Source organism: Pangasianodon hypophthalmus, chromosome 22, assembly GCF_027358585.1.
Source record: "Pangasianodon hypophthalmus isolate fPanHyp1 chromosome 22, fPanHyp1.pri, whole genome shotgun sequence".
Lineage (NCBI taxonomy): Eukaryota > Metazoa > Chordata > Actinopteri > Siluriformes > Pangasiidae > Pangasianodon > Pangasianodon hypophthalmus.
Genome location: NC_069731.1, coordinates 17,682,956 through 17,706,572, shown reverse-complemented (window position 1 = coordinate 17,706,572; position 23,617 = coordinate 17,682,956). Strand labels below are relative to the sequence as shown.

Below are 23,617 nucleotides of genomic sequence, written 5' to 3'. Positions count from 1 at the left end.
ACAGCTGCCGCCCCTTCTTTCCATCACAGTAGCTTCAAAGGCTGTCAAACTGCCAGGCGTGCCCTCATTAGTGCCTGATTAAAATACGACGGTTGTTTGGGATTCTTAAAGCTTTTTTTTTTTCAGAACAAAACATATGTAATATATCACAATAGTACGTATTTTTATGTCTGTTTTTTGTACAAGTTTATGAATTACAAAGTCATTTGTAATTCGTTTTAATAATTGAAACAGGAAAGTCGTTAGGCATTAGGAACTGGGTCCTAATCGGGTCCTCAGCTGCACAAAACCAAAACAGTTTGCAAATGCAAAATGAATCGCTAATAAACCTCGATGTTATTTACATGTCTTTTGCGTAATGGCTGTGAATGATGATGAACTGGAAAGGTAGGTGACCTTTATCTGTTAAAAAAAAAAAAAACGCGTTTTGATTCGGAATGTCTGCAATGCTACGCTAAAACTAGGCTCAGTTTAGATAGCTAGCTAGCTTGCTAACTCCGTTCCTAGCTAGCTCAGTTCATTATTATTATTATTATTATTATTATTATTATTATTATTATTATTTATTTTATTTATTTTTTTTATCTTACCAAAATGCAACAATTACTTTAACGAGTAAGTATTAAAAGGCGTATTTTTGCCTTCATTCATCAGAACCTAACCTGTATACATCAGTACAAGAGTTTATTTCTAATTACATTTTGGCACGCTTATTCAAATATACAAATGAAGCAAGGGATCATTGATATGCACTAATTTGCATGCTCATTTCTATTATCATTTGCATCTGCAAGTGGATTTACTAGAATAATTGTTTATATAATTGTGATGACACACCCCAGAATTTGGTCAGAATTTCAGATAATAGTTAATAAACAAAAAAAAAAAATATATATATATATATATTACTACTTGGGTATTGTGCGTGACAAATGCATATTTTGTATGTATGTCAAAGGTTATTCATCCATCCACGTTTATATCCTGTGTTTTGTGAAAGGAAAACATTTACAGACAACTAAAAGATTGATAAATGAGGCCCATTGTTTGTAACCATGGCACTTGGGCCCTAATACAAAGTGTTGTAACAATACTTTTTAAACCTTTGTGAGAAAAATGAAAGACACAGATTTTAAAATGTAACAGATGTTGGTGTCCTGTGAATTCCCAACACACAAAGCAGTCTTGTTCCTGCTGTCCATGGTTTAGAAAGTGAAGGAATGCTGCTTTCTTCCATACAGACGTGCAGTGGAGGAGCTGCTCAAAGAGGCCAACAGAGGCAGAGTGCGTGCAGAGACCATGGGTCCAGCCGGGTGGTAAGCCCCCTCTCATCACTTTCCTGAATGCATTTATTATCATACTTTACTATCATACTGCACTTGTCTTAATGAAGACGAAACCCTTCCAAATAAAATACGTTTACTTCATGGCTGTAGGATGAAGTGTCCTCTGGGAAGCACCAATAAACGCTTTCTGCTGAACACCCTGCGCCCGTGTGCGGCTGAGCGCGGATCCGGGAGCCGCTCAGCTCCGGCGAGAGGAGCTGAGGACAGCGGGGAAGAGGGAGATCGAGGGTCACATCACCGCCCAGAGGACAGAGAACACGGCTATAGAAAAGACACCAAACACAGAACAGAGCGTCCTCATTCTCATTCCCAGTCTTCAAGGCCCCGTGATTCATCTACGAGTGAATTAGCATCCACAGGCCACGCCCCCCATCACGCCAACCAATCAAATAGAACTCGTTCCCGGTCACCCATCAGAGAACGCCTTGCAAACAAAAGATCTACTGACAGGACTCGAAAATGATGTGCTACCTTTTCTACAGAATGAAATGTACTTTCTAAGGGCTGATTTATACTTCTGCTAGGATGCAAGAGAAACAGGAGAGGGGTTTATTGGTAAGTGAAAAAGCCAATGAGCCGACATGCAGAGCGCTAAAACCTTAACATGGCTCTTCATATATCGCTGAACAAATCCACTGTGAGAAATGCCAGATTTGCTAATTGTGATATTTTCCAACAGGCTAATTCAGCTCTGAGAACTGGATTACTATAGCTGTGTTAATTTGTCTCAGACAGTTTGTCTCCTATGTTAACAATGATGATCAATGAGGCAATGATTTGCTAACGACAATGCTACAGATGCCAGGAGAAGGCACAACATTATTTTTATTTACCTTTTGGCGGGAATTTTTAGTTCAGTTTGTCCAAAACGTTTACACACAATGGAACAAACCAAACTAATGTTTCCTGCTAGATTTACAAAAGTTTCACACTGATATTCTTCATACTTACCTGTAAGTTACATATCCACAGAACACAAAGATAATTTAGTGACACCCAGAAAACCTCTATAAAAGCTCACAGAGATGACAAAATGAGCATTAAAAGAAAAGAAAGCGCATCGTTCATATCATCCAGTAATACAGCTCGTCCACTGCAGTGCATCAGGCTCCACAGACACCCTAATGCCTGTTATAGGGTGTCATTACTTTTGTCCTGATTGAATGCCTTTACGTTTTACGGAAAAAATTGTTCATATCCAGCTTGATAAATGTGGCCCATTGTCTCTACTACAGTGAAATGTAGAGATGTTTCATTCACAACTGATTATTCTTTTTTTATTTTTATTTTTTTGAATGAGTCACTAAAGTGAGCGAGTCTTGGACTGAGTAAATCCTTTACGATTGCAGCTTTATAGTACAAGCTGCACATCAGTTAGGGGAAAATGATGGTGCAACTTGAAAAAAAAACAAGTCTTTTAAATGAATTCAAAAAACTAAATAAATTAAACAAATAAAGTTCAATATACTTTCCAGTTCTTTTGTTGTTTTTCTGTATTTTCCGGTTTGCTGCCGCTGCCCCCTAGTGCACACGTTCACACCCTGAGCAAATCCACTGACAGGTGTGAATGTCTGCACACTGACGCCTGCACGTGTTTACAGATTTACAGATGCAGAAGTACAAATCAGCCCGAAGTCGTCATCTGTCTGGGTTGCTGTTTGCTCTGTCAGATGTATCAGCAGATGCAGGTTTATTTTTAATTCTAACCTCTCAGCTTGTAGCTTGAACTTGACTTTACATTTTAATGCCATATACTGCATAGTTGAGCAATATGATGATTAGATCTCATAATAAATATACTACACAGGTTTTTCTCTGAGCAGCACGGGTTTCGTTAGTACTGTTAAACACTGACTGATTCCACTGTTACACAGCAATGATGCTGAAATAGAATTTTGTACAACTTTCTTTATTTGTTTCTTTTCTTTTTGATTATAGTTGGTTTGTAGAGTTTTCATGCAAATCCATCATGGAAAGAAAAAGCAAATAAAAATGGGATTTTTTTTTTTTTTTTAGTGTGATGTAATATTTTTGTGGGATATAATTTTTTGCATGCGGTCTACACCTCTGGCACAATACCACAAATTGGCTTAACAAAATATGTAGATCAAATATAATAAAATATTCCTGTCTAATCTCTACATTTTAAAAACCTTCAGGGACACTTAGCTTCCTGAGTGGAGGGGATAATTACTTTAGGGCTCCCCTGAGGGGCAACAGAAGAACCTGTGAGAAGAAAGTTTCTTAAGACTTTTTGACTGCCTCACCACTTAAGACTTTTGACTGCCTCACCACACTGGATTTTAAGATTAATGGTAATTCAGTAGTAATTATCATCGTAATGTCTCTGATGTATATAGTAAGGCAGTTAAGGTTCTGAACTCATGCCCAGAATGTTGTGAGTTCAAATCCCAGCACTACCACAGAAAAAGCTTTAAGCCTCAGCTGCTTGGATTGCTTCACTTGTTCACCTTCTTTGACATGAACATCTGAAACCGAATAACTGTAACGCAGTCACACTCAACACTTGTTTAATTTCGAATCATGAATTAATCATTAAAGGCTCTTAGAAAATGAAATGTTTTAAAGGAGCCACTTTTGTCAACAAACAGAAGACCACGCCGAGGCTCCTCCAGTTCACTCATTTTTTATTTGCTTTCTCTTTACAAATTTTGCACCCTCTGTCAAACGATGTGATTTATGATGTGGTTATGTTTCTTCCATGGACGACTTTGAATTCAATCGAAATCTCATTATCATTCCTTTTGCGTTACTCTCAGTTCAACACTGTTTGCGCAGGCTTTCGTTTGTCGCCACTGGGTAAGCAGGTTTTATCGCCTCGCTCTGACATGGATTAGGTATGTATGTGTTCACTCGCCAGCCTCTCACTCTTCTTATTGTCGTAAAAGCAGGTAAAAAGGTTTCCACCACAAAAAAACAGATATTCGTTATTCCAGGTAACAAAAATGGTCAAATAGTGTATTACGAGTGAAGATAGTTTGCCTCTCCATTTTTGAATGTGATATAAATATTCTTTAATGACTTGTATGTAATATTGCCTTCATAACCACCTTCAACCTCTGAGCTGCTTGTAATAAATATGTACAGATTTATTACAAAATCGGGTACAAACTTTTGCACAATACATATGTGTGGTGGATAAAATGTACAATACGATGATCTGCATCAACATGAATTCATTTGCCAAATGTGTGTTTTTCAGTTTTTCTTTAAAGATCTCACCAAAAGCAAAGTGTTTAATGTATAACTGTGGTTTTTTAGAGTTATATGGCATTGATATGACATGATTTAATTTGCTAATTATTTCAAAAAATCCCCACGCATCAAGGGAAGCCATAAGAATAAAACACATTACTGAAGTTTATCATTTGCCCTGAAAATGAACCAAATGACCAAAAGAGTATCTTATTTATTACAGCTCAAATATACACTCTGTGATAAATTGCTTGGTTAAAAATAACCCACTTTGTTATTACCTACACAAATATACATTTCTTGCAGTTGCAATTGATTCTTTCTTTCTTTCCTTTTTTCTTTCTTTCTTTATTTAACCTCAGACATTTTCTGGTTGTTACTCTGTTTCAGTGGAAGATTCCAGTAAATGAATCTTGGCACAACATGTCTGTTCCTTTTCAGAGTGCAAATATCCCATCTTTGTGAATATTTAGATTTAGATTTATTGTTTTATGAGACATAATAAGACAAAACACTAACCCTTTTTTCATGCAGTACTTTAGATATGAAAGCATGTGATATTTATATTGGAGTCATAGATACACAGTCTTAATGTTTCAACTGGAAATGTGGATTAAAAAAATGATTTAAGGTACGTAATTAATTTTTAAAGTAAAGCTGTAAAGATACACTTACATGTTGCTTTCTAAGTAAAAAATTCTCACTAAAAGTGCAAAATGTATACGCATTAGGGGAGCCACCCCAGTGACAATCATCAGGTAATCATCCAGTTTTTTCCTGAAAGTACAGGATAAGCTTCAATCAGAGTTCAGTTTAAAGGTAATAGTTTTTTGAAGTAATGGTAAGCTCTAAGCTTTCTTATACCATCCTGTTCATGTACGTTGTCTTATCCATCAGCACACTGAAGACTGCATTTCATTGTCTTTCTAAATGAGATGGAGAATGACTCTACACATGTTAATTATTATTATTATTATTTTAAATTGATGTTTAGTGAGAAACTAAATCATCACGAATGTTTCTGCTTGTGACTTGCACATGCCATATTACCCGATGTCCCGTAACACCCAAACCCACCCTACTGTAAACGGTTTCACGATTTATCCTTCTCTTTTTCTGTAAAAGCTTTTTAATCACCACCTGAACTCACCTAGCAGTGCTTTTTAAAATTTTGTATTTTCATTGCTGGCTGGGCAACGCTCCACTCCATATCACTTAAGACCATTAAGGCTCTCATAACGTCCGTAGATGTGCCATCAAACCGCGCCGTCTCTCTCACGCTTCATAAACCTCATTGTGCGCCTCCAGCATTGCCGTAATCATCACGGATAACTATTTCCTTCCCTTTCAAACGAAAGTCATATATAAACACCATTAAGCTGTGCTACATGCGGCTGGTGTGAGAGGAATGGGTTTGCTCGTACTTTTATGGCACAACATCGAGAGCCCCATTTTAGATACGAAAAAGTGCCATTATAGCGTTTGAAGAGGTGCAGGTAAACACAGCATTGTATCACAGATGTTCTGAGTACTGGACAGCCACAGACAGGTTAAAAGGCAAATTTGTACTGTTTATTTATTTTTTTTCTCTCTTTTAGTTGTTAAGTGTCAAAATAGAAATTCACTGTATCTTGTACAACAGGATGTCCATTATGCTTCCACATGAATGTTAATTTAATTCAATATTCCAAAATTTACAGTGGGGTCCAAAAAAATCTGAGACCACATTGAAAATCTGGGATTTTTTAAAAAATATAAAATTGGAAATAAACAGAAAGTTTTAAAATTCTGAAAATTCTGAAACAAAAAAAAGGAAATGTGCAAAATCTTGACGATTCAATATTCAATTTTTTTCTAGGTCACTAAATTTGTGATATTAGTGGTGTTGTTAACTCCTTTGTCTCGAAAAGGTCAGATTTTCCATGAGTCTTATCCCTTACACTGAAGCACGTGTTCAGACGACACACCGATGGATTTGATCTAACATGGATCATCAGGTTTTACACAAACTTGTGGAGTCTGTGTCAGCCCGAGTGCACAGAATCATTAAGGCAAAAAAAGGGACAGACCAAATACTAAAAAATTCTGAAATTTATGTAAATATTGCTAAGATTCTACTTTTTACACGTTATTGCAGATATCATGTGGTTCCTGGAGGACTAGTGGTTAGGCCACGGTGCTCTCATTGTCGCCTAGGTTTGATTCTCAGCCAGGGAACCGACCCAAGCACACGACAGTGAACTCCCAGTGCCGGTCCCAAGCCCGGATAAAATTGGGGAGGGTTTCATCAGGAAGGGCATCCAACATAAAAACTGTGCCAAATCAAATATGCAGACCAATGATCCTCTGTGGCGACCCCTAACGGGAGCAGACGAAAGACGAAGGACAACAACAACATTGCTGATAATATCATTTGTAATGAAAACACTTCTACACATCTACACGATCTAGAAAAGTAAAAGAGAAACACTCCAGGGATCACATTATCACATTATTTCAACCTCAGGGATAATTCATGATGCTAATTCCATCTTGCACCTTACACAAGTGGTTTAACAGGAAAAAGTGGCACGTGCCACAGTGTTAAAAATGTCCTTGCTCTCAGAAACAAACGTAACAAACTATACTTTTCCTTGTCACTGGGGAGGTACAATCAAGAACACATCTTTTGTGGCTTTAGTATGTATTGTTCATCTTTAAAAATCATTTAAGAACCTCTGACTTGCCTGTAAAACCTTACTCTAAAACCTAATTAAAGGTACACCACATGCACTTTCCTAGGTTAAAAATACATACTAATGGTACTCGATATGTCCCCTTGATAGTACCACCCCAGTGACAAGAAAATACAGTTTGGTACCTTTATTTCTGACAGTCCAAGTTCTGTCTTCTATTTTCACTAAAGGCTAGCATAGCTAACAAGTAAGACAAACCATTTAGCATTGTGCAAACTGGATGCTGAAATCATCATTGCCTCAGTTATACATCAATAGATAGTTCTACAAAATAGCAGCTACACTTCACATAATAAATATATAAACTGAAATAAATGAAAAAATGGTGGCCATTAGCTATGCAAGACAGGCTAGTTTAGCTAAGTACTGTTAGAGATGATAGTATGCCATACAATACAGTGTAAGAAACTACATAGGTGATGATTCTGTTTTAAAATACTTTCCATAATGACGCAACATGGTTAGAGACAAGTGTGTGATGATTCTACCGTGTTGTTTGCTATAACTAGACCCTATAAGCTTACAGTACTTTCAGCTACATTAGCCTCATAGCTCCGATGCTAAACTAATAAAGCAAAGTTCAGACAACAAACATTAGTTACTTATTATAGTGTTAAACAAATAGCTCAGTTTGTAAAGGTTTTGTGCTAGTAATGGCTCACCTGAGTAAAAATTTTAAAAGAATGACTAAAAGTAAATACTTAATTATTATTATTTTTTTTTTTACACATGTACAACTGACGCAACTAATCTGAACAATCTATATCTGAGGAATGGATTTTTGAACAATTGTGTTAACTAACAAAGTGAGCTATGCTGAAGTGAAAACCACCTCGGAAGGTAACGTTAGCTGGCTAGCTAACTTAACCAAACGCTGCTCTGGTTTCAGGAGCTTGCTAGGTGTGTTATCTAGCTAACTAGCTTGTGATAATTGATGCATGGTTCTAGCGATCTAGCAAAGATGCCCCTTACAAAAGATATGGCTAGCTATGTTGATCTGTGAGTACTTATATGTTCATGGGATTTGGCTCACATAGTTTGCACATCATTATCATGTTACATCCTTTCAAGCATTTAGAAGTGAAGATTATACAGGATAAATTGGTCCAGGGACGCTCATCTGTCTCCCTGTCTCAGACACTGCTGCTAAGCATTTGGACCTGAAGTTTAGGAAACTGATTTATTTTGACTGGGTCTTGAAATGTAGTTATTTTACATTTGCACAAACTGGCTTTTATATGGCTTACAGTCTTCTGAGAATAAATGCATTAATTTTTTTATTTTTAAAAAGTCCTATGATTTAATTAGTTGCAGTAAGCTATATACTCAAGTACTCTAACCATAACAGAATACATGTAGTCCATCTTTCCTCCCTGGTTCTTAGACACTTTACATGTTATGTTTTGCACATGTTGGTTATGGTTTTTTTTTTTTTTTTTTTTTTTTTTTGTTATTTTTTTTAACATGGGATCACATTCTTCGTATGATGCCACATACAGTAACTACTTTGAATTTACATGTGCCATGTACTACAGTGAAATGCATCTTCACATGTTTTTTACATGATCGCATATTACTCACATATGGAAAAACTTATGATGATGTGAACTGTATATGATTTTTCTGTAAGTGTTTCCATAGTGTACAATGTTTTACGGCAATCATCTCAATTCTGATCCTGGAGCACTTTCACTCTGAACACTTTTTGGTGTTTCCCCTTCCCTCAGCTTATTAACAAGTCTGTACCAGATTAAACTGGGTGAATCAGAGAAGGAAAAAACACCAACCTGAGCAGGCCAGTGGTACTCCGGGACCAGGACTGAGGGCTGTTTTAGGGCATTTTTCTGTCTGTTTTGGTGATATGTGGTTGCTCAGTGTCCATCCCAATGTACATTTCAGTGCTAATTGAGTTCTTTGTCACACTCCATGATAATTGGTTTACTTCGAACATCTTGGTTTTATTTAACCACGAGGGCTTTAGTTTAATGGACCGACAGCAGGCGTGCCTAATGGTAGGTAAACTCAGAGGGACGTGGGGCAACAGGTAGAGAGGAAAATGTGTTCTGGTGATTGTTGCTGGTGTCCATAACAGACTGTGCATGAGAGTTAGAGTTAAATGGGCCATTTGATGCGACATTTTATAAATCTCAGGCGTTGCCGTGAGCGTGTCAAGCAGGTCTCGTGACACATAACTTGCTTTTTCTCTAACCTTGGTTTGGTTTTCTCAAAACAACAAAAGAAAAACAGCAAAAAACTCACTGCTGGACAGAGATGAACACCAAGTAATTCAAGACAGTATATGTTAACTCAATGCTGGACAACTTAACATGATTTAACTTCTCAGTTTGCAAACTCTGTTTTGTTTTCATCTCTTTGTGCATCTGTGACATATCGATTTGATTCCTTCATCCACCACGTCTTGATAAAGCAATTTAGACTGAATGATAACAGTCCTTTTTTTGCAATGGGGGACAGTTCGTCCAATTTTGGAGCAAAGCTGTTGTAGTATTTAAGCTGCTCAAGACATTTGCGTCTCAGCAGCACAGAAGGCAGATGCAGGAGTCTTTCTCTGTCTTTCACTTTGTGTCTCTTCACTCGCCCGAGACAACTGCAGGTGTAGCCTTGATAAGTCATGGGCAAACAGAGATGTTTGTTAAAGCCATTGATCTGAACACGGCCAGTCCTGTTCAATTATTGGCGAGCCCCGAAGGAGACACGAATGAAAACTTGTTGTCGGCTCTTTGTGTAAACAGTGACACCAATGGCTAAGGTGAAGCAGGGTCACATGGTGCCGGTGACACACCTACTGGAGGCCCTAAAGCGGCGCCAGTCGCGCAGGTAGAGCACAGGAGTCTAACGCACAGGGACAGGACGCTATTCCCGCTATTGCATTACAGGCATGAATCGGGAAGAACATTACTACTCAGCCAGTCACCTTTACAAGGACTCCTGTGCCTATCAGAGGCCACACAATGAGGAGTACAGCCCAAGCCCGCCACCGTGCCTTTATATGACCAGGCAGACCCAATCCGTCTACGCTTCTCCTGCATTAGGCACCCAGGACCAACACAACCATCTTCCTGATATCACGTCCTATGTGCCTGGACGAGAAGACCTGACAGTGCCTCACCTGCACCACTCACAAGCCCAACAGCTGCCCCTCCAAACTTTCACGGGTTACGGAGACTCTTTGGACCTGTGCTCGGAACGAAACAGGTGCCATCTTCCTTTCCCTTGGATGAAATCGACAAAATCTCACACGCATGCCTGGAAAGGACAATGGACAGGTAATGGGTGTACTTTGCCCAACAATCTTTACCCACAGATTTGTATTATGGTTTTTAAAACCTTAAACCTAAAGTTATGAACTAAATCTGTAAGAATCTGTAAAAATCTGTAAGCGTTGTTCGAATAACTTAATCCGGCCATTTAGCCTTTATTTTGTGTAGACAGTTTTAGATATACTTCAGCGTAAGTCGGCTTGGTTTGTCATGGATAGGTGACTTGATTTGTATTTGCCTACCGTGGAGGCCTTTGTGAAATGCTCAGAATAATTCTCTAATGTCATATTAATTTATACACACTAGCCTAAATAGCGTAAATGTTGGATAGTTCAGTGGTTGGAAGAATGGTGTGGCCTGTTCTTTGTATTCGTTACACTCCTGGCATTGGCACTTTCATTATAACTTTATTAGGACGGAATATTTTTGTTCAGGTACTTTTTTTCGGCTCTTCATACGATTCTCATCCCTCATTTACCAGCCTTGGTGGTCTACGCAATATCATTTTATACGTTTGTTTAAATGTCAGCAAATAGTAAAAGGTAAAGCTAAAACTTTGCTGATATATAATAAATTTATTTAATATATATTGTATATCTAATTGTGGATATTATGGTAGCCTGTATGTATATAGATCGGTTTCGAGGGCCTTGTAAAAACCGTATGAAGCCCAAAGGGAAAGGCCAGAGTGAAGCTTTCTTTAAAAACTATTTCAACTTAATCAAAAATATCACACAATTTAATGGAATGAACTGAGTGAAATTTATGTGACTTTAATTTTGCTAGTAGTTTAGAAGGGATTATATTATATTATATTATATTATATTATATTATATTATATTATATTATATTATATTATATTATATTATATTATGTATTAACTTGCATTGACGCAAAATTGATTTGATAATAAAAAATTAAATTGACCATAAAACTAAAAAAAAAAAGATTATCCTGTACTATTAGTTAATTATTATATAATTATTACCCTAAGCAATTGCATCATAAGAGGAAGTGCTTACATTACAATACCTCATTTACAAAGATTTTAGAGTTTTAAGAGCGTAACCGTTTACAATTAAACCTTGTTTCATATCATCACTTGTAATCAGATACAGACATATACTGTATATAAGCAATGTAAGAATTTAACAGAACTGTATTAGATGATAATGCAACAATAATTCAAAGTTGGAAGATTTCATCCCAACACCTGACTTTTCCGTGTAACCCTTATGGGTTTGTGAGAATATTTTCCTTGCCATTAAGTCACATTTGTTTAAAAGTTGGCTCCAGGGACCAGAGGGGTTAAGAAGGGTAGACAAGGGGTCCATCATTTTTAAATTTACATTTAATATGGTAACAGCAGTCAGGACTCTTATTACATCCATTATAAATATTTTTAAAGTTATTATAACCTAATAGTTATTAGATTATTGTAACCTAAATAAATATTAAAGTCTTCATTGTGTCTAAAGTCATTCACTTAAAATGAGCTTAATAGCCTATAAATCCTACATCTAAGTTTAAGAATATGAATTTGTCTAGGCCCACGGTTTTAAACATACTCGTAATATTGTACAATATAATTATAAAACATTTTAACAACTGTGTAACTTGTTTGGATTCTGTGGGAAGAAAGTTCAGGAATAAACAGCTCTAATAAATAAATAAATAAACAAGTACACCCTCACACAAGGGTATCCAGCTGTACCCTTCCTCGTTGCTGGAGTGGTACCTTCAAGCGTACGCCTTTTATAGATTTAATATGTATCTTTTCCGTAGAAATGTGCATGTAGTATATCTTTACACAAGGTTTACTCTGTAAATTAATGATAGTCTAGTTATGTATGTTAAATCTTTTTTAAAGTTACACTATATCCACAATTCCAGGTAAAAGACACATATTAAAGGTACAAAACATAAGGGTACTTCCTCAGCGACAGGGAAAGATAGTAGATTTAAAAGTTTGGCTAAAAATTAGATGCACAAAAAGAGCAAACATAGGACACTTAACATGACTTGGCTTTTTAATTATATTTAGGACAAGACTAAAACTATGTAAACTTGACTTTTTTTTCTTCTTTACACAGGTAAAACATACACAGATGCATGCCAGCATCATAGGGCTGATGTATGGTTTTATACTTTTACAGACTATGATGAGAAAGGAAGAGCTAACCCAGATAGGAATAGGAATTTGATAGGAATTTGTGTAAATTGGACATACTGAGCAAGTTCACACACACACACACACACACACACATGCATGGAATAAGGTAAAATAAATTTGTGCTGTAATCTGTAATTTGTGCTATAGATACACACATACATACACACACACACACACACACACACACACTAGGCTCTCTGGCTGTGAAAACTTTGTGGTAAACTTTTATAAAGTGACTGCGACTGTCTCGTGCGTCTCCACAGGTCCGTACGCGGCGGAGCCCGAGGAGAACAAGCGCACGCGCACGGCCTACACGCGCGCGCAGCTGCTCGAGCTGGAAAAGGAGTTCCTCTTCAACAAGTACATCTCGCGGCCGCGGCGCGTCGAGCTCGCGCTCACGCTCAGCCTCACCGAGCGCCACATCAAGATCTGGTTCCAGAACCGGCGCATGAAGTGGAAGAAGGAGGAGGACAAGCGGAGGGCACGCGGCACGGATCCCGAGCAAGACTCCTCCGTCACTTCCGGCGACCTCAGAGACGACGCGTGTGGCGCGCACGCGGCACCGCCTTCACCTCTGCAGTCTCACACCGCGCCTTCGGTTCCGCGAGACCCCGCCTGAACACTTCAGCAGTGCTGAAAGGAAGAAGCGTGAAATTTAGGACCCTGTGCATAAATACTAAAAACTCTTGGACTCAAAAACTCCAGCTGTAAATAAAAGCTCTAGGCGACGTGACCAGCAGTTCATTGTCCAGAATTACTGCAGAGGAGGGTGAACACTGCTAAAGTGGGACACGTTTGAAAAGAGCACTTTTTCTGTCTCTTCACAGGACACCTTTATAAAAAGCTTAAGATCTCTCTTACACTGTTCAAATGCAAAACTGCTGAAATACCACAACACACGTGCAATGGTGCTTCTTACAGCCTCTGTTCATCACCCTGTAATGTTTCATGTGATGCTGTTATTGTGGGACAATTACTGTCTTTACTCTAAAAATAAAAGTAAGGACAGATGCTAGTAATCTAATTAACAGATTTCACTGTATTTTATTTGGATTGAAATATGCATTAATATAAAAATCTTTTTATGCAACACAGGTGTGTTAATACTTTTGGCAAGTGGAAATATACAATGAAAAAACTCTTTACTTCCCAAGCATCAGCTCAGTAAAGATCACTGAAGTACATACAGGTGAAGATACAGAGGATCAAGCTTAAGTGTCCCACTTGACCAATATTCACCCTACATTAAAAAGGACTGCACTTGAGATTACCAAACCAAACACATCATCATATGTTAGCTTCGATTCTTTAGCGTAAAATGAAATGTGCGGATTTCGCTCCCTGCTGAAAGGTCTGACCAGCTACCAGTTGCCAAAGCACAGGCCGAGCTGGTCGTACTGGTAGACCATGTTTCCCAGCTGGTAAGTTATTTTCCAACTTATTACTGATCAATAAATGATTGAGATTTTCTAATTATGTTACTGCTGCGTTATTTTATTAAAAACAACATGTCTCTGATAGAGCATTAGTGGCAGTAATTCAGAAACTGTTTCTTTTCTGCAAGCACTTATCCTCTGCTAACTGTGGTCTACCAGTTTCAGCACCTAGGCCTGTGTTCTGGAAGCTGCTAGCTGGTCAGACCAAGCTGGATTTTTCAGTGCAACCATAAAGAAGTTTAACTTGTCAGGGGTGAAGTATTTTACATTTTGGAGAAGGGTAATTTTGGAGAAATTAAACTGGATTTTTTTTTTCTTCTGAACTATTGATTTACACATCATTCTGAATGTTATTTACACTTTTTGGTTATCATCTTTGTGTTAATATAAAATGTAACACCCCATCCACAAGGAAAGTTACAGCTGTTTAATATAAACTACACCTTTAAAAAAGAATAACATTTAAAAATATGTATATAAAAGAGCCAAAGGATTTCCTTTTGGTTACTGAGGTTAAGGTTAGGGTTAGATTTAGGAGCAGGCATAGCATTTACTGCCTTAAATATTATTTCAAATGAAGTTCCTCACAAGGATAGTAATCTTTTTTCTTTTTTTTTATTTATTCGTATGATGATATAATGGCTCACACATCAACCATGACCAGTGTCATTATAATAACCATGAATATACAGACTAGGCAAGACTGTACCAGCTCTTCTTTTTAGAAATGAAACAATAATAAGGGAAAATAAGCTTTTTAAGTGAAATTGGCCCCCAGTCTCAACCTCTTTATTCTGCCAGGTGTTTTCATACTTCACTACACTTTATATTCCAGGGAAGGCCATTTAAATCCCCTCTTAGTGCTTTCATGATTTCTTTTTTCGTGCACACCTTCCCAACTTCCATATTTAAATACAAATTGATTAATGCAAAATATTATACATGTGCAGCCGTGAGATCATGTTGAGCAGGTCATTTCAATCCCAAAGTAACGAAATTATATCTAACTAAATGTATATCTGGGGTTAGGCAACCTGCGGCCTGCGTTTTCGCCACTAGAGGGCAGCAGGAGGCTGAATATTTTCCTGTGGACACGTTTTATTTTAGATCTCTGAATGTCAGCACAATATTATGAAGATGACAATAAAATCCTGAATTAATCTGTTTATGCATTTAAACAAAATGAGAACCAAGTCTAATTTATTCCTGGGCGATTGCCTCATAAGCCTCTAGATCACTAGATATTTTTATGCTATATTATATTATATTATGTTGTCATGCTGTTGTTATGTTATGTTATGTTATGTTATGTTATGTTATGTTATGTAGTGTTATGTTATTCATAATTTTGTATATTTACACCAGGCTGCTGTACATTACACGAGTAAAAGGCATCTGATGCTTTCATTTCGGCTATTTGCAACGATTCGTGAAATGAAGTGAACCAAATAAACAGTTATTTGCGAAGATTTAAATGGCATTAGACATATACCTTATTTTCAGACCCAAATTCCTTGACATTATTACCCATGACAGGATATCAACTGTAGAATGCAATTTCCACTGTGTGAAATTCATAAAAAATGTTGCATTTTAAAAAGTCAGAGTTTTATAGTCACGTGACACACCTTAACCCATAATAGTCACTTTGGTCTGTATGTGCTGGAAAAAAAAAATACACCACATATCTGTTTGAAATATGGACATTTTTGTTTATTAAAAAACAACAAAAAAAGTATTTTTAAAAAATCCCTGAGTGATTAGTTATACAACTTGGTAACTTTTTCTATTAAAGTCATATTCATAATGAAGTGTGAACACATTCATATCATGTTTTAATACTCTCAAATACAATATACACGTTGTCCTGATTATTTATGAAAATGCATAACACTTTATGGCTATCTATTGTGCATTATGAATTGTGAACATGATGCATTGTAAGCATTATAAATGACACACTGATCACAGTCAAATAAAAGAAAAGTAAATGCTAAGCAAATTCTACATTATACGTGATCATTCCTTCCGTTTTCACGCAGAGTTCACGCAAAGCTCGTCACCTCAGAGCTTGTTTGCGGAGTCGGACAGCACGAGGTTGCGCAGTCGCAGCGCGCAAATCTTTTTCACCTCGCCGATGGCGCGCGCTCTCTCCGCCGCACGGTCGTTGCCGAGGCGCTGAAGCAGCTCGCGCATGATGTCCTGTCTGGTGTTCAGCCGCGCGCAGATGACAAACGGGAAGCCGAAGCGCTCCTTGTACTCGGAGTTGAGGCTGCGCATGCGCGATACCTCGGCAGGCTGCAGGTCGGTGAAGCCAGCCGCGCGCTGCTCCTCCTGCGAGTCCCGGGTTAACGCGCCGCTCTGCAGCTCCCTGCCCGCCAGGTCCGGGTGGCACCGGAGGATTCCTTCTTTACCTGCGGCACAAGCCCACAAATCATTATATGACCTGAAGACAGTTAGCCAGGGCTGGAAACCAGTACTCGAGTACACTACTTTACTTGAGTTTTGTCGAAACGGAATACTCCATCTTAACTACATTGCCAAGAAAAAAAAAAACAACCTTACTTTTACTCCTGATGATTTTATATAAGACCTTCAGAGTATTCATTCCAAGTCTTCTCTAATCCAGCTAACAGCTGCACCCTATGCATTGGTAAAGTGGGCTAGTTGCATTTTTTAAACATTTAGGTTTAAAACATCCACCCAAATTCATCAGTGTAGAAAAAACAAAAATAGAAAGAACATTGGATGAAAAAACTCCAGACAGCAACCCGTGTTCAAAATCGAACACTGGAGCTTCTGCGCCACCATGTCACCCATCTATACTTTCATTTAAGTATCATTTCTCAGGACTTTTTCCACCTCCTGCAATTAGATCACCATATTTCTGCTTTCCATCAAGTGAAAGATTTTGTACACTTGATCCACCACTGTACCTGATTCAGGTAGACTGTCGATGAAGTCGGATATGTGAGCCTCAATGTCCGCTAGGCCTGTGAACGGACGGTGGATCCATATCGCAGCTGGGATGATGGGACATTTCTCAATCACGTTCCCAAATATTTCCAAAAAGTCCTCATACGAGAGTGCGTTCACAGCATTAATGTCCATGATGTCTCATGCAAACTCCACTGTGAAAACTAGAGGGGAAACTAAAGCAGGGTTAATGGCCTTGGAAGCATAGACTTCAAACCCCTTTTGTTTGTTCATGTGCCTTTACCAATAAAAACTAAGTTCAGCACCCAAGGGCCTAAATTTGGGTCACTTAATTTTTAGTAATAATGGGACAACTTAAATAATGCTTCCAAAGAAACAGGACCGTTCAGACAAATGTCCTTATTAGCTGTGTACTAGATTATTTAACCTAGTAGCATAAATGCAGATATCACTGAGTTCAATTCTCTGAAAAAAACTTCCTGATGGAATTCCAGTTTTGCTATTTTTATTATTCTATAATAACAGTGCTGCTGTATTATAATAATACTTCCAGTAGGATGAGTGTTACCTAATTTCACTCTTGGGGATCCAGTGCACTACACATTTAGGTTGTATCCCAAATGAATGTATTTGATAGAGGACTGACAAGAATTAATTCTAAGAAAGGCTGGGGCCATCACATTATCAGCTTTTGTTGGATTTACGAAGGACATAACAATACTTTGTCAGCCCCGATCATTTGAGGACTAAAACATAATCATAACATGTGAGTTACAGTGAAACAATTCAAAATTATGTGAAAAAGTTCAATTTCCTACCTTGTTATTCTAATAAAAATGTGGAGGCTAGAAATTGTCCCCGGTAGCTTACAATCATCTACATTTCTTTCTTTCACGCCAGAACAGGGCATAAGCAATCCTCAAAAGAATGATACACTAAAAACTGGCTTTGATCCTGGAGTCACTTCTGAAATGAATTTGGGATGGTTCTTCCCTCTGAAACTAGAGCACTGGAGCTTGATAATGACAGGTATCAGATACACTTTAACTACTGGCCACTGCCAAACACAGGTCCGCGCCATAGAGGTATGACACCAAAGCCAATGAAATATATTAACTGCTGAAATGCACTATGGGAAAACTGGAAATTCCTGAATGCTGCGCCCAGAATCCGGTGGCGACGTGCAAAGATTGTTGAATGAGTAGAGCTCCTCACATAATTTTATGTCTTCATTTCCAGTCAGCATTTAATGAACTGCTGCAAAAGTCCAGTGACAAGCAACAAAGTTTGAGTCCTTCCAAAAATGGAGCCTATCAGTTCAGGCTTTTTCAATTCAACTGCGACCAGGGCTATAGCTAGGAATACGTGTGTATAACACCACTCCTCTTCTGGGCGTGGTGTTAATGACGCAGAAGTCAGCCACGTGATCCTCTTACCTGAAATTTCAAATACTAAAGACTGGTTCTGGACATGTGTGTAAACTGATACAGCCAGCCCTGATCTGATATTCTGAACCAAAAATGATTGAAATACAGCATTTCTCTTCTAGGTGTGGTGATCCACTTACCTGAAATTTCAAATATTAACAAACACTTGTTCTATAAATGTGATGTTATCGACTATACTAGACGTCAGCCAATTTTCTGAACTGAAAATCTTTGAGTTAAAACACTCCTCTTCTGGGTGTGGTGGTGACATCACGTGATCCTCCTGCCTGAAATTTCAACTATTAACAAACACTGGTTCTGTACATGCGGTGGTAGTGACCCAGCCAGCCCTCAGCTGATCTTCTGAACGCAAAAATCTTCGAGTGAAACACTCTTCTCTGGACATGGACACAACATTGAATATTGCAGAGGCTCCTCAAATAGTCCTCTACATGCCACAACAGCTTGTGTACCAGCATTTTGAATCTCATTATGTGATCAATATGGGAACCAATGCCACATGCACTGATGAAGACAGAGGTTTAAAATGGTTGAAGAAAATGATTACTGCTGCAGACATTTTGCCGGGCTGCTACAAAGTCTTCAGGTTCATATGCAAATTTTTCAGCTAAAAATGAGAATGAGAGAAGAATCACGGAAGAGGCGGCCTCCCACGGCCAAGCCCGAGGCTGACGAAGCAGCCTTCCAAGCCAAACTCAAGCCTGAGGCCAATGAGGAAGCCTGTCCAGCCAAGTCCAAGCCCGATGCCGAAAATTGACGACACTCCTCTTCTGGCTTTGTTGTTAATGATGCAACAGTCCATCATGTGATTTTCTTACCCGAAATTTCAAATATTAATAAAATCTGTTTCTGTAAGTGTGGTGTTTGGCCTCTACTGCTATTCTGAGCCAAAAAATATTAAAATACAGCATTCCTCTTCTGGGTGTGGCAATCCTCTTACGTGAAATTTCAAATATTAACAAACACTTGTTCTGTAAATGTGATGTTATCGACTATCCTAGACCTCAGCCAATGTTCTGAACTGAAAATCTTTGAGTTGAAACACTCCTCTTTTGGGTGTGGTGGTGATGCAGCAGTTCATCACGTGATCCTCCTGCCTGAAATTTCAACTATTAACAAACACTGGTTCTGTACATGCAGTGGTAGTGACCCAGCCAACCCTCAACTGATCTTCTGAACGCCAAAAACTTCGAGTGAAACACTCTTCTCTGGACATGGACACAACATTGAATATTGCAGAGGCTCCTCAAATAGTCCTCTACATGCCACAACAGCTTGTGTACCAGCGTTTTGAATCTCATTATGTGATCAATATGGGAACCAATGCCACATGCACTGATGAAGACAGAGGTTTAAAATGGTTGAAGAAAATGATTACCGCTGCAGACATTTTGCTGGGCTGCTACAAAGTCTTCAGGTTCATATGCAACTTTTTCAGCTAAAAATGAGAATGAGAGGAGAATCACGGACCAAGCCGACGAGGCGGCCTCCCACGCCAAGCCCGAGGCTGACCAGGCGGCCTCCCAAGCCCACTCCAAGCCAGAGGCCGACGAGGCGTCCTCCCACGGCCAAAGCCAAGGCCGACGAGGTGGCCTCCCACGGCCAAGCCCGAGGCCGACAGGGTGGACTCCCAACCCAAGCCCGAGGCAGACGAAGCAGCCTTGCAAGCTCAACTCTGAGGCTGAGGCAGACGAGGCGGCCTCCCACGGCCAAGCCCGAGGCCGACGAGGCAGCCTCCCACGGCCAAGCCAAAGGCCGACGAGGCGGCCTCCCACGCCATGACCGAGGTCGACGAGGCGGCCTCCCATGACCAAGCACGGGGCCGACCAGGTGGCCTCCCACGGCCAAGCCAAAGGCCGACGAGGCAGTTTCCCAAGCTCAACCCTGAGGCCGAGGCCGATGCCGAAAATTGACGACACTTCTCTTCTGGCTTTGTTGTTAATGATGCAACAGTCCATCATGTGATTTTCTTACCCGAAATTTCAAATATTAATAAAATCTGTTTCTGTAAGTGTGGTGCTTGTGAGCTTGGCCTCAACTGCTATTCTGAACCAAAAATTATTAAAATACAGCATTCCGCTTCTAAATGTGGCAATCCTCTTACCTGAAATTTCAAATATTAACAAACACTTGTTCTGTAAATGTGGTGTTATCCGTGTTATACTAGACCTCAGAGAATCTTCTGAACTGAAAATCTTTGAGTTAAAACACTCCTCTTCTGGGTGTGGTTGTGATGCAGCAGTTCATCACGTGATCCTCCTGCCTGAAATTTCAACTATTAACAAACACTGCTTCTGTACATGCAGTGGTAGTGACCCAGCCAACCCTCAACTGATCTTCGGAACTGAAAATTCTTGACTTAAGAAAATTCCTCTTCTGGCTCCGGTGTTCATCTTCCCTGAAATTTCAACTATTAACACTACAAACACTGGTTCTGTACATGCAGTGGTAGTGACCCAGCCAGTCCTCAGCTGATCTTCTGAACGCCAAAAACTTCGAGTGAAACACTCTTCTCTGGACATGGACACAACATTGAATATTGCAGAGGCTCCTCAAATAGTCCTCTACATGCCACAACAGCTTGTGTACCAGCGTTTTGAATCTCATTGTGTGATCAATATGGGAGCCAATGCCACACACACTGATGAAGACAGAGGTTTAAAATGGTTGAAGAAAATGATTACCGCTGCAGACATTTTGCTGGGCTGCTACAAAGTCTTCAGGTTCATATGCAACTTTTTCAGCTAAAAATGAGAATGAGAGGAGAATCACGGACCAAGCCGACGAGGCGGCCTCCCACGCCAAGCCCGAGGCTGACCAGGCGGCCTCCCAAGCCCACTCCAAGCCAGAGGCCGACGAGGCGGCCTCCCAAGCTCAACCCTGAGGCCGAGGCCGACGAGGCGTCCTCCCACGGCCAAGCCCGAGGCCGACGGGGTGGACTCCCAACTCAAGCCCGAGGCAGACGATGCAGCCTTGCAAGCTCAACTCTGAGGCCGAGGCAAACGAGGCGGCCTCCCACGGCCAAGCCCGAGGCCGACGAGGCGTCCTCCCATGGCCAAAGCCGACGAGGCGGCCTCCCACAGCCAAGCCCGAGGCTGACGGGGTGGACTCCCAACTCAAGCCCGAGGCAGACGATGCAGCCTTCCAAGCTCAACTCTGAGGCCAAGGCAAACGAGGCGGCCTCCCACGGCCAAGCCCGAGGCCGACGAGGCAGCCTCCCACGGCCAAGCCAAAGGCCGACGAGGTGGCCTCTCACGCCATGCCCGAGGTTGACGAGGCGGCCTCTCACGCCAAGCCAGAGGCCGACAAGGCGGCTTCCCAAGCTCAACCCTGAGGCCGATGCCGATGCCGAAAATTGACGACATTCCTCTTCTGTCTTTGTTGTTAATGATGCAACAGTCCATCATGTGATTTTCTTACCCGAAATTTCAAATATTAATAAAATCTGTTTCTGTAAGTGTGGTGTTTGTGAGCTTGGCCTCAACTGCTATTCTGAACCAAAAATTATTGAAATACAGCATTCTTTTTCTAGGTGTGGCGATCCTCTTACGTGAAATTTCAAATATTAACAAACACTTTCTCTGTAAATGTGATGTTATCGACTATACTAGACCTCAACCAATCTTCTGAACTGAAAATCTTTGAGTTAAAACACTCCTCTTTTGGGTGTGGTGGTGATGCAGCAGTTCATCACGTGATCCTCCTGCCTGAAATTTCAACTATTAACAAACACTGGTTCTGTACATGCAGTGGTAGTGACCCAGCCAACCCTCAATTGATCTTCTGAACGCAAAAATCTTCGAGTGAAACACTCTTCTCTGGACATGGACACAACATTGAATATTGCAGAGGCTCCTCAAATAGTCCGCTACATGCCACAACAGCTTGTGTACCAGCATTTTGAATCTCATTATGTGATCAATATGGGAGCCAATGCCACACGCACTGATGAAGACAGAGGTTTAAAATGGTTGAAGAAAATGATTACTGCCGCAGACATTTTGCTGGGCTGCTACAAAGTCTTCAGGTTCATATGCAACTTTTTCAGCTAAAAATGAGAATGAGAGGAGAATCACGGACCATGCCGACGAGGCTCCCTCCCACGCCAAGCCCGAGGCCGACGAGGCTGCATCCCACCTCAAACTGAAGCCAGAGACTGATGAGACGGCTTCGCAAGCCAATCCCAAGCCCAACAAGGCGGCCTCCCAAGCCAACACCAAGCCAGAGGCTGACGAGGCGGCTTCCCAAGCTCAATCCTGAGGCTGAAGCAGATCCTGAAAATTGACGACACTCCTCTTCTGGCTTTGTTGTTAATGATGCAACAGTCCATCATGTGATTTTCTTACCCGAAATTTCAAATATTAATAAAATCTGTTTCTGTAAGTGTGGTGTTTGTGAGCTTGGCCTCAACTGCTATTCTGAGCCAAAAATTATTAAAATACAGCATTCCTCTTCTAGGTGTGGCAATCCTCTTACGTGAAATTTCAAATATTGACAAACACTTGTTCTGTAAATGTGGTGTTATCGACTATACTAGACCTCAGCCAATCTTCTGTACTGAAAATCTTTGAGTTAAAACACTCCTCTTCTGGGTGTGGTGGTGATGCAGCAGTTCATCACGTGATCCTCCTGCCTGAAATTTCAACTATTAACAAACACTGCTTCTGTACATGCAGTGGTAGTGACCCAGCCAACCCTCAACTGATCTTCTGAACGCCAAAAACTTAGAGTGAAACACTCTTCTCTGGACATGGACACAACATTGAATATTGCAGAGGCTCCTCAAATAGTCCTCTACATGCCACAACAGCTTGTGTACCAGCGTTTTGAATCTCATTATGTGATCAATATGGGAACCAATGCCACATGCACTGATGAAGACAGAGGTTTAAAATGGTTGAAGAAAATGATTACCGCTGCAGACATTTTGCTGGGCTGCTACAAAGTCTTCAGGTTCATATGCAACTTTTTCAGCTAAAAATGAGAATGACAGGAGAATCACGGACCAAGCCGACGAGGCGGCCTACCACGCCAAAGCCGAGGCA

At 40.0% G+C, this 23,617-nt stretch overlaps 3 protein-coding genes across 5 annotated transcripts; 2 read left to right on the top strand and 1 right to left on the bottom strand.

Moving 5' to 3' along the window:
* The first annotated feature begins 237 nt into the window (after positions 1-237).
* On the top strand, positions 238-3,355 carry si:ch211-140b10.6 (protein POLR1D-like). Of its 2 annotated transcripts, none has more exons than XM_026937883.3 (3): positions 238-387; positions 1,242-1,316; positions 1,437-3,355. In XM_026937883.3, exons 1-3 carry the CDS (start codon positions 359-361, stop codon positions 1,807-1,809), a joined length of 477 nt encoding a protein of 158 aa, XP_026793684.3. In that variant the 5' UTR covers positions 238-358; the 3' UTR covers positions 1,810-3,355. The 2 variants fall into 2 exon arrangements, with proteins under 2 accessions (XP_026793684.3, XP_053084165.1); XM_053228190.1 differs by having other exon boundaries at positions 251-387; positions 1,210-1,316.
* A 6,716-nt stretch (positions 3,356-10,071) lies between these two features.
* Positions 10,072-15,742, top strand: pdx1 (pancreatic and duodenal homeobox 1). The gene is made up of 2 exons (XM_026938149.3): positions 10,072-10,584; positions 13,015-15,742. Exons 1-2 carry the CDS (start codon positions 10,197-10,199, stop codon positions 13,368-13,370), a joined length of 744 nt encoding a protein of 247 aa, XP_026793950.2. The 5' UTR covers positions 10,072-10,196; the 3' UTR covers positions 13,371-15,742.
* A 132-nt stretch (positions 15,743-15,874) lies between these two features.
* urad (ureidoimidazoline (2-oxo-4-hydroxy-4-carboxy-5-) decarboxylase) lies at positions 15,875-18,538 on the bottom strand. 2 transcript variants are annotated; one of them, XM_026938140.3, is made up of 3 exons: positions 17,943-18,538; positions 17,124-17,327; positions 15,875-16,601 (listed from the first exon to the last, which is right to left on the bottom strand). In XM_026938140.3, exons 2-3 carry the CDS (start codon positions 17,296-17,298, stop codon positions 16,252-16,254), a joined length of 525 nt encoding a protein of 174 aa, XP_026793941.3. In that variant the 5' UTR covers positions 17,299-17,327; positions 17,943-18,538; the 3' UTR covers positions 15,875-16,251. The 2 variants fall into 2 exon arrangements, with proteins under 2 accessions (XP_026793941.3, XP_026793942.3); XM_026938141.3 differs by lacking the exon at positions 17,943-18,538 and having other exon boundaries at positions 17,124-17,631.
* Between the last annotated feature and the right edge of the window lie 5,079 nt (positions 18,539-23,617).

What these genes read in the sequence shown, in the direction of transcription:
- si:ch211-140b10.6 (XM_026937883.3), top strand. Translation starts at nt 359, where the DNA reads ATGGCTGTGAATGATGATGAACTGGAAAG. An exon ending in AATGATGATGAACTGGAAAG is followed by an intron (nt 388 to 1,241) that starts GTAGGTGACCTT and finishes TCTTCCATACAG; the next exon opens with ACGTGCAGTGGAGGAGCTGC. An exon ending in ACCATGGGTCCAGCCGGGTG is followed by an intron (nt 1,317 to 1,436) that starts GTAAGCCCCCTC and finishes TCATGGCTGTAG; the next exon opens with GATGAAGTGTCCTCTGGGAA.
- pdx1 (XM_026938149.3), top strand. Translation starts at nt 10,197, where the DNA reads ATGAATCGGGAAGAACATTACTACTCAGCCAGTCACCTTTACAAGGAC. An exon ending in CTGGAAAGGACAATGGACAG is followed by an intron (nt 10,585 to 13,014) that starts GTAATGGGTGTA and finishes GCGTCTCCACAG; the next exon opens with GTCCGTACGCGGCGGAGCCC.
- urad (XM_026938140.3), bottom strand. Translation starts at nt 17,298, where the DNA reads ATGGACATTAATGCTGTGAACGCACTCTCGTATGAGGACTTTTTGGAA. An exon ending in CGACAGTCTACCTGAATCAG is followed by an intron (nt 16,602 to 17,123) that starts GTACAGTGGTGG and finishes CTTGTGCCGCAG; the next exon opens with GTAAAGAAGGAATCCTCCGG.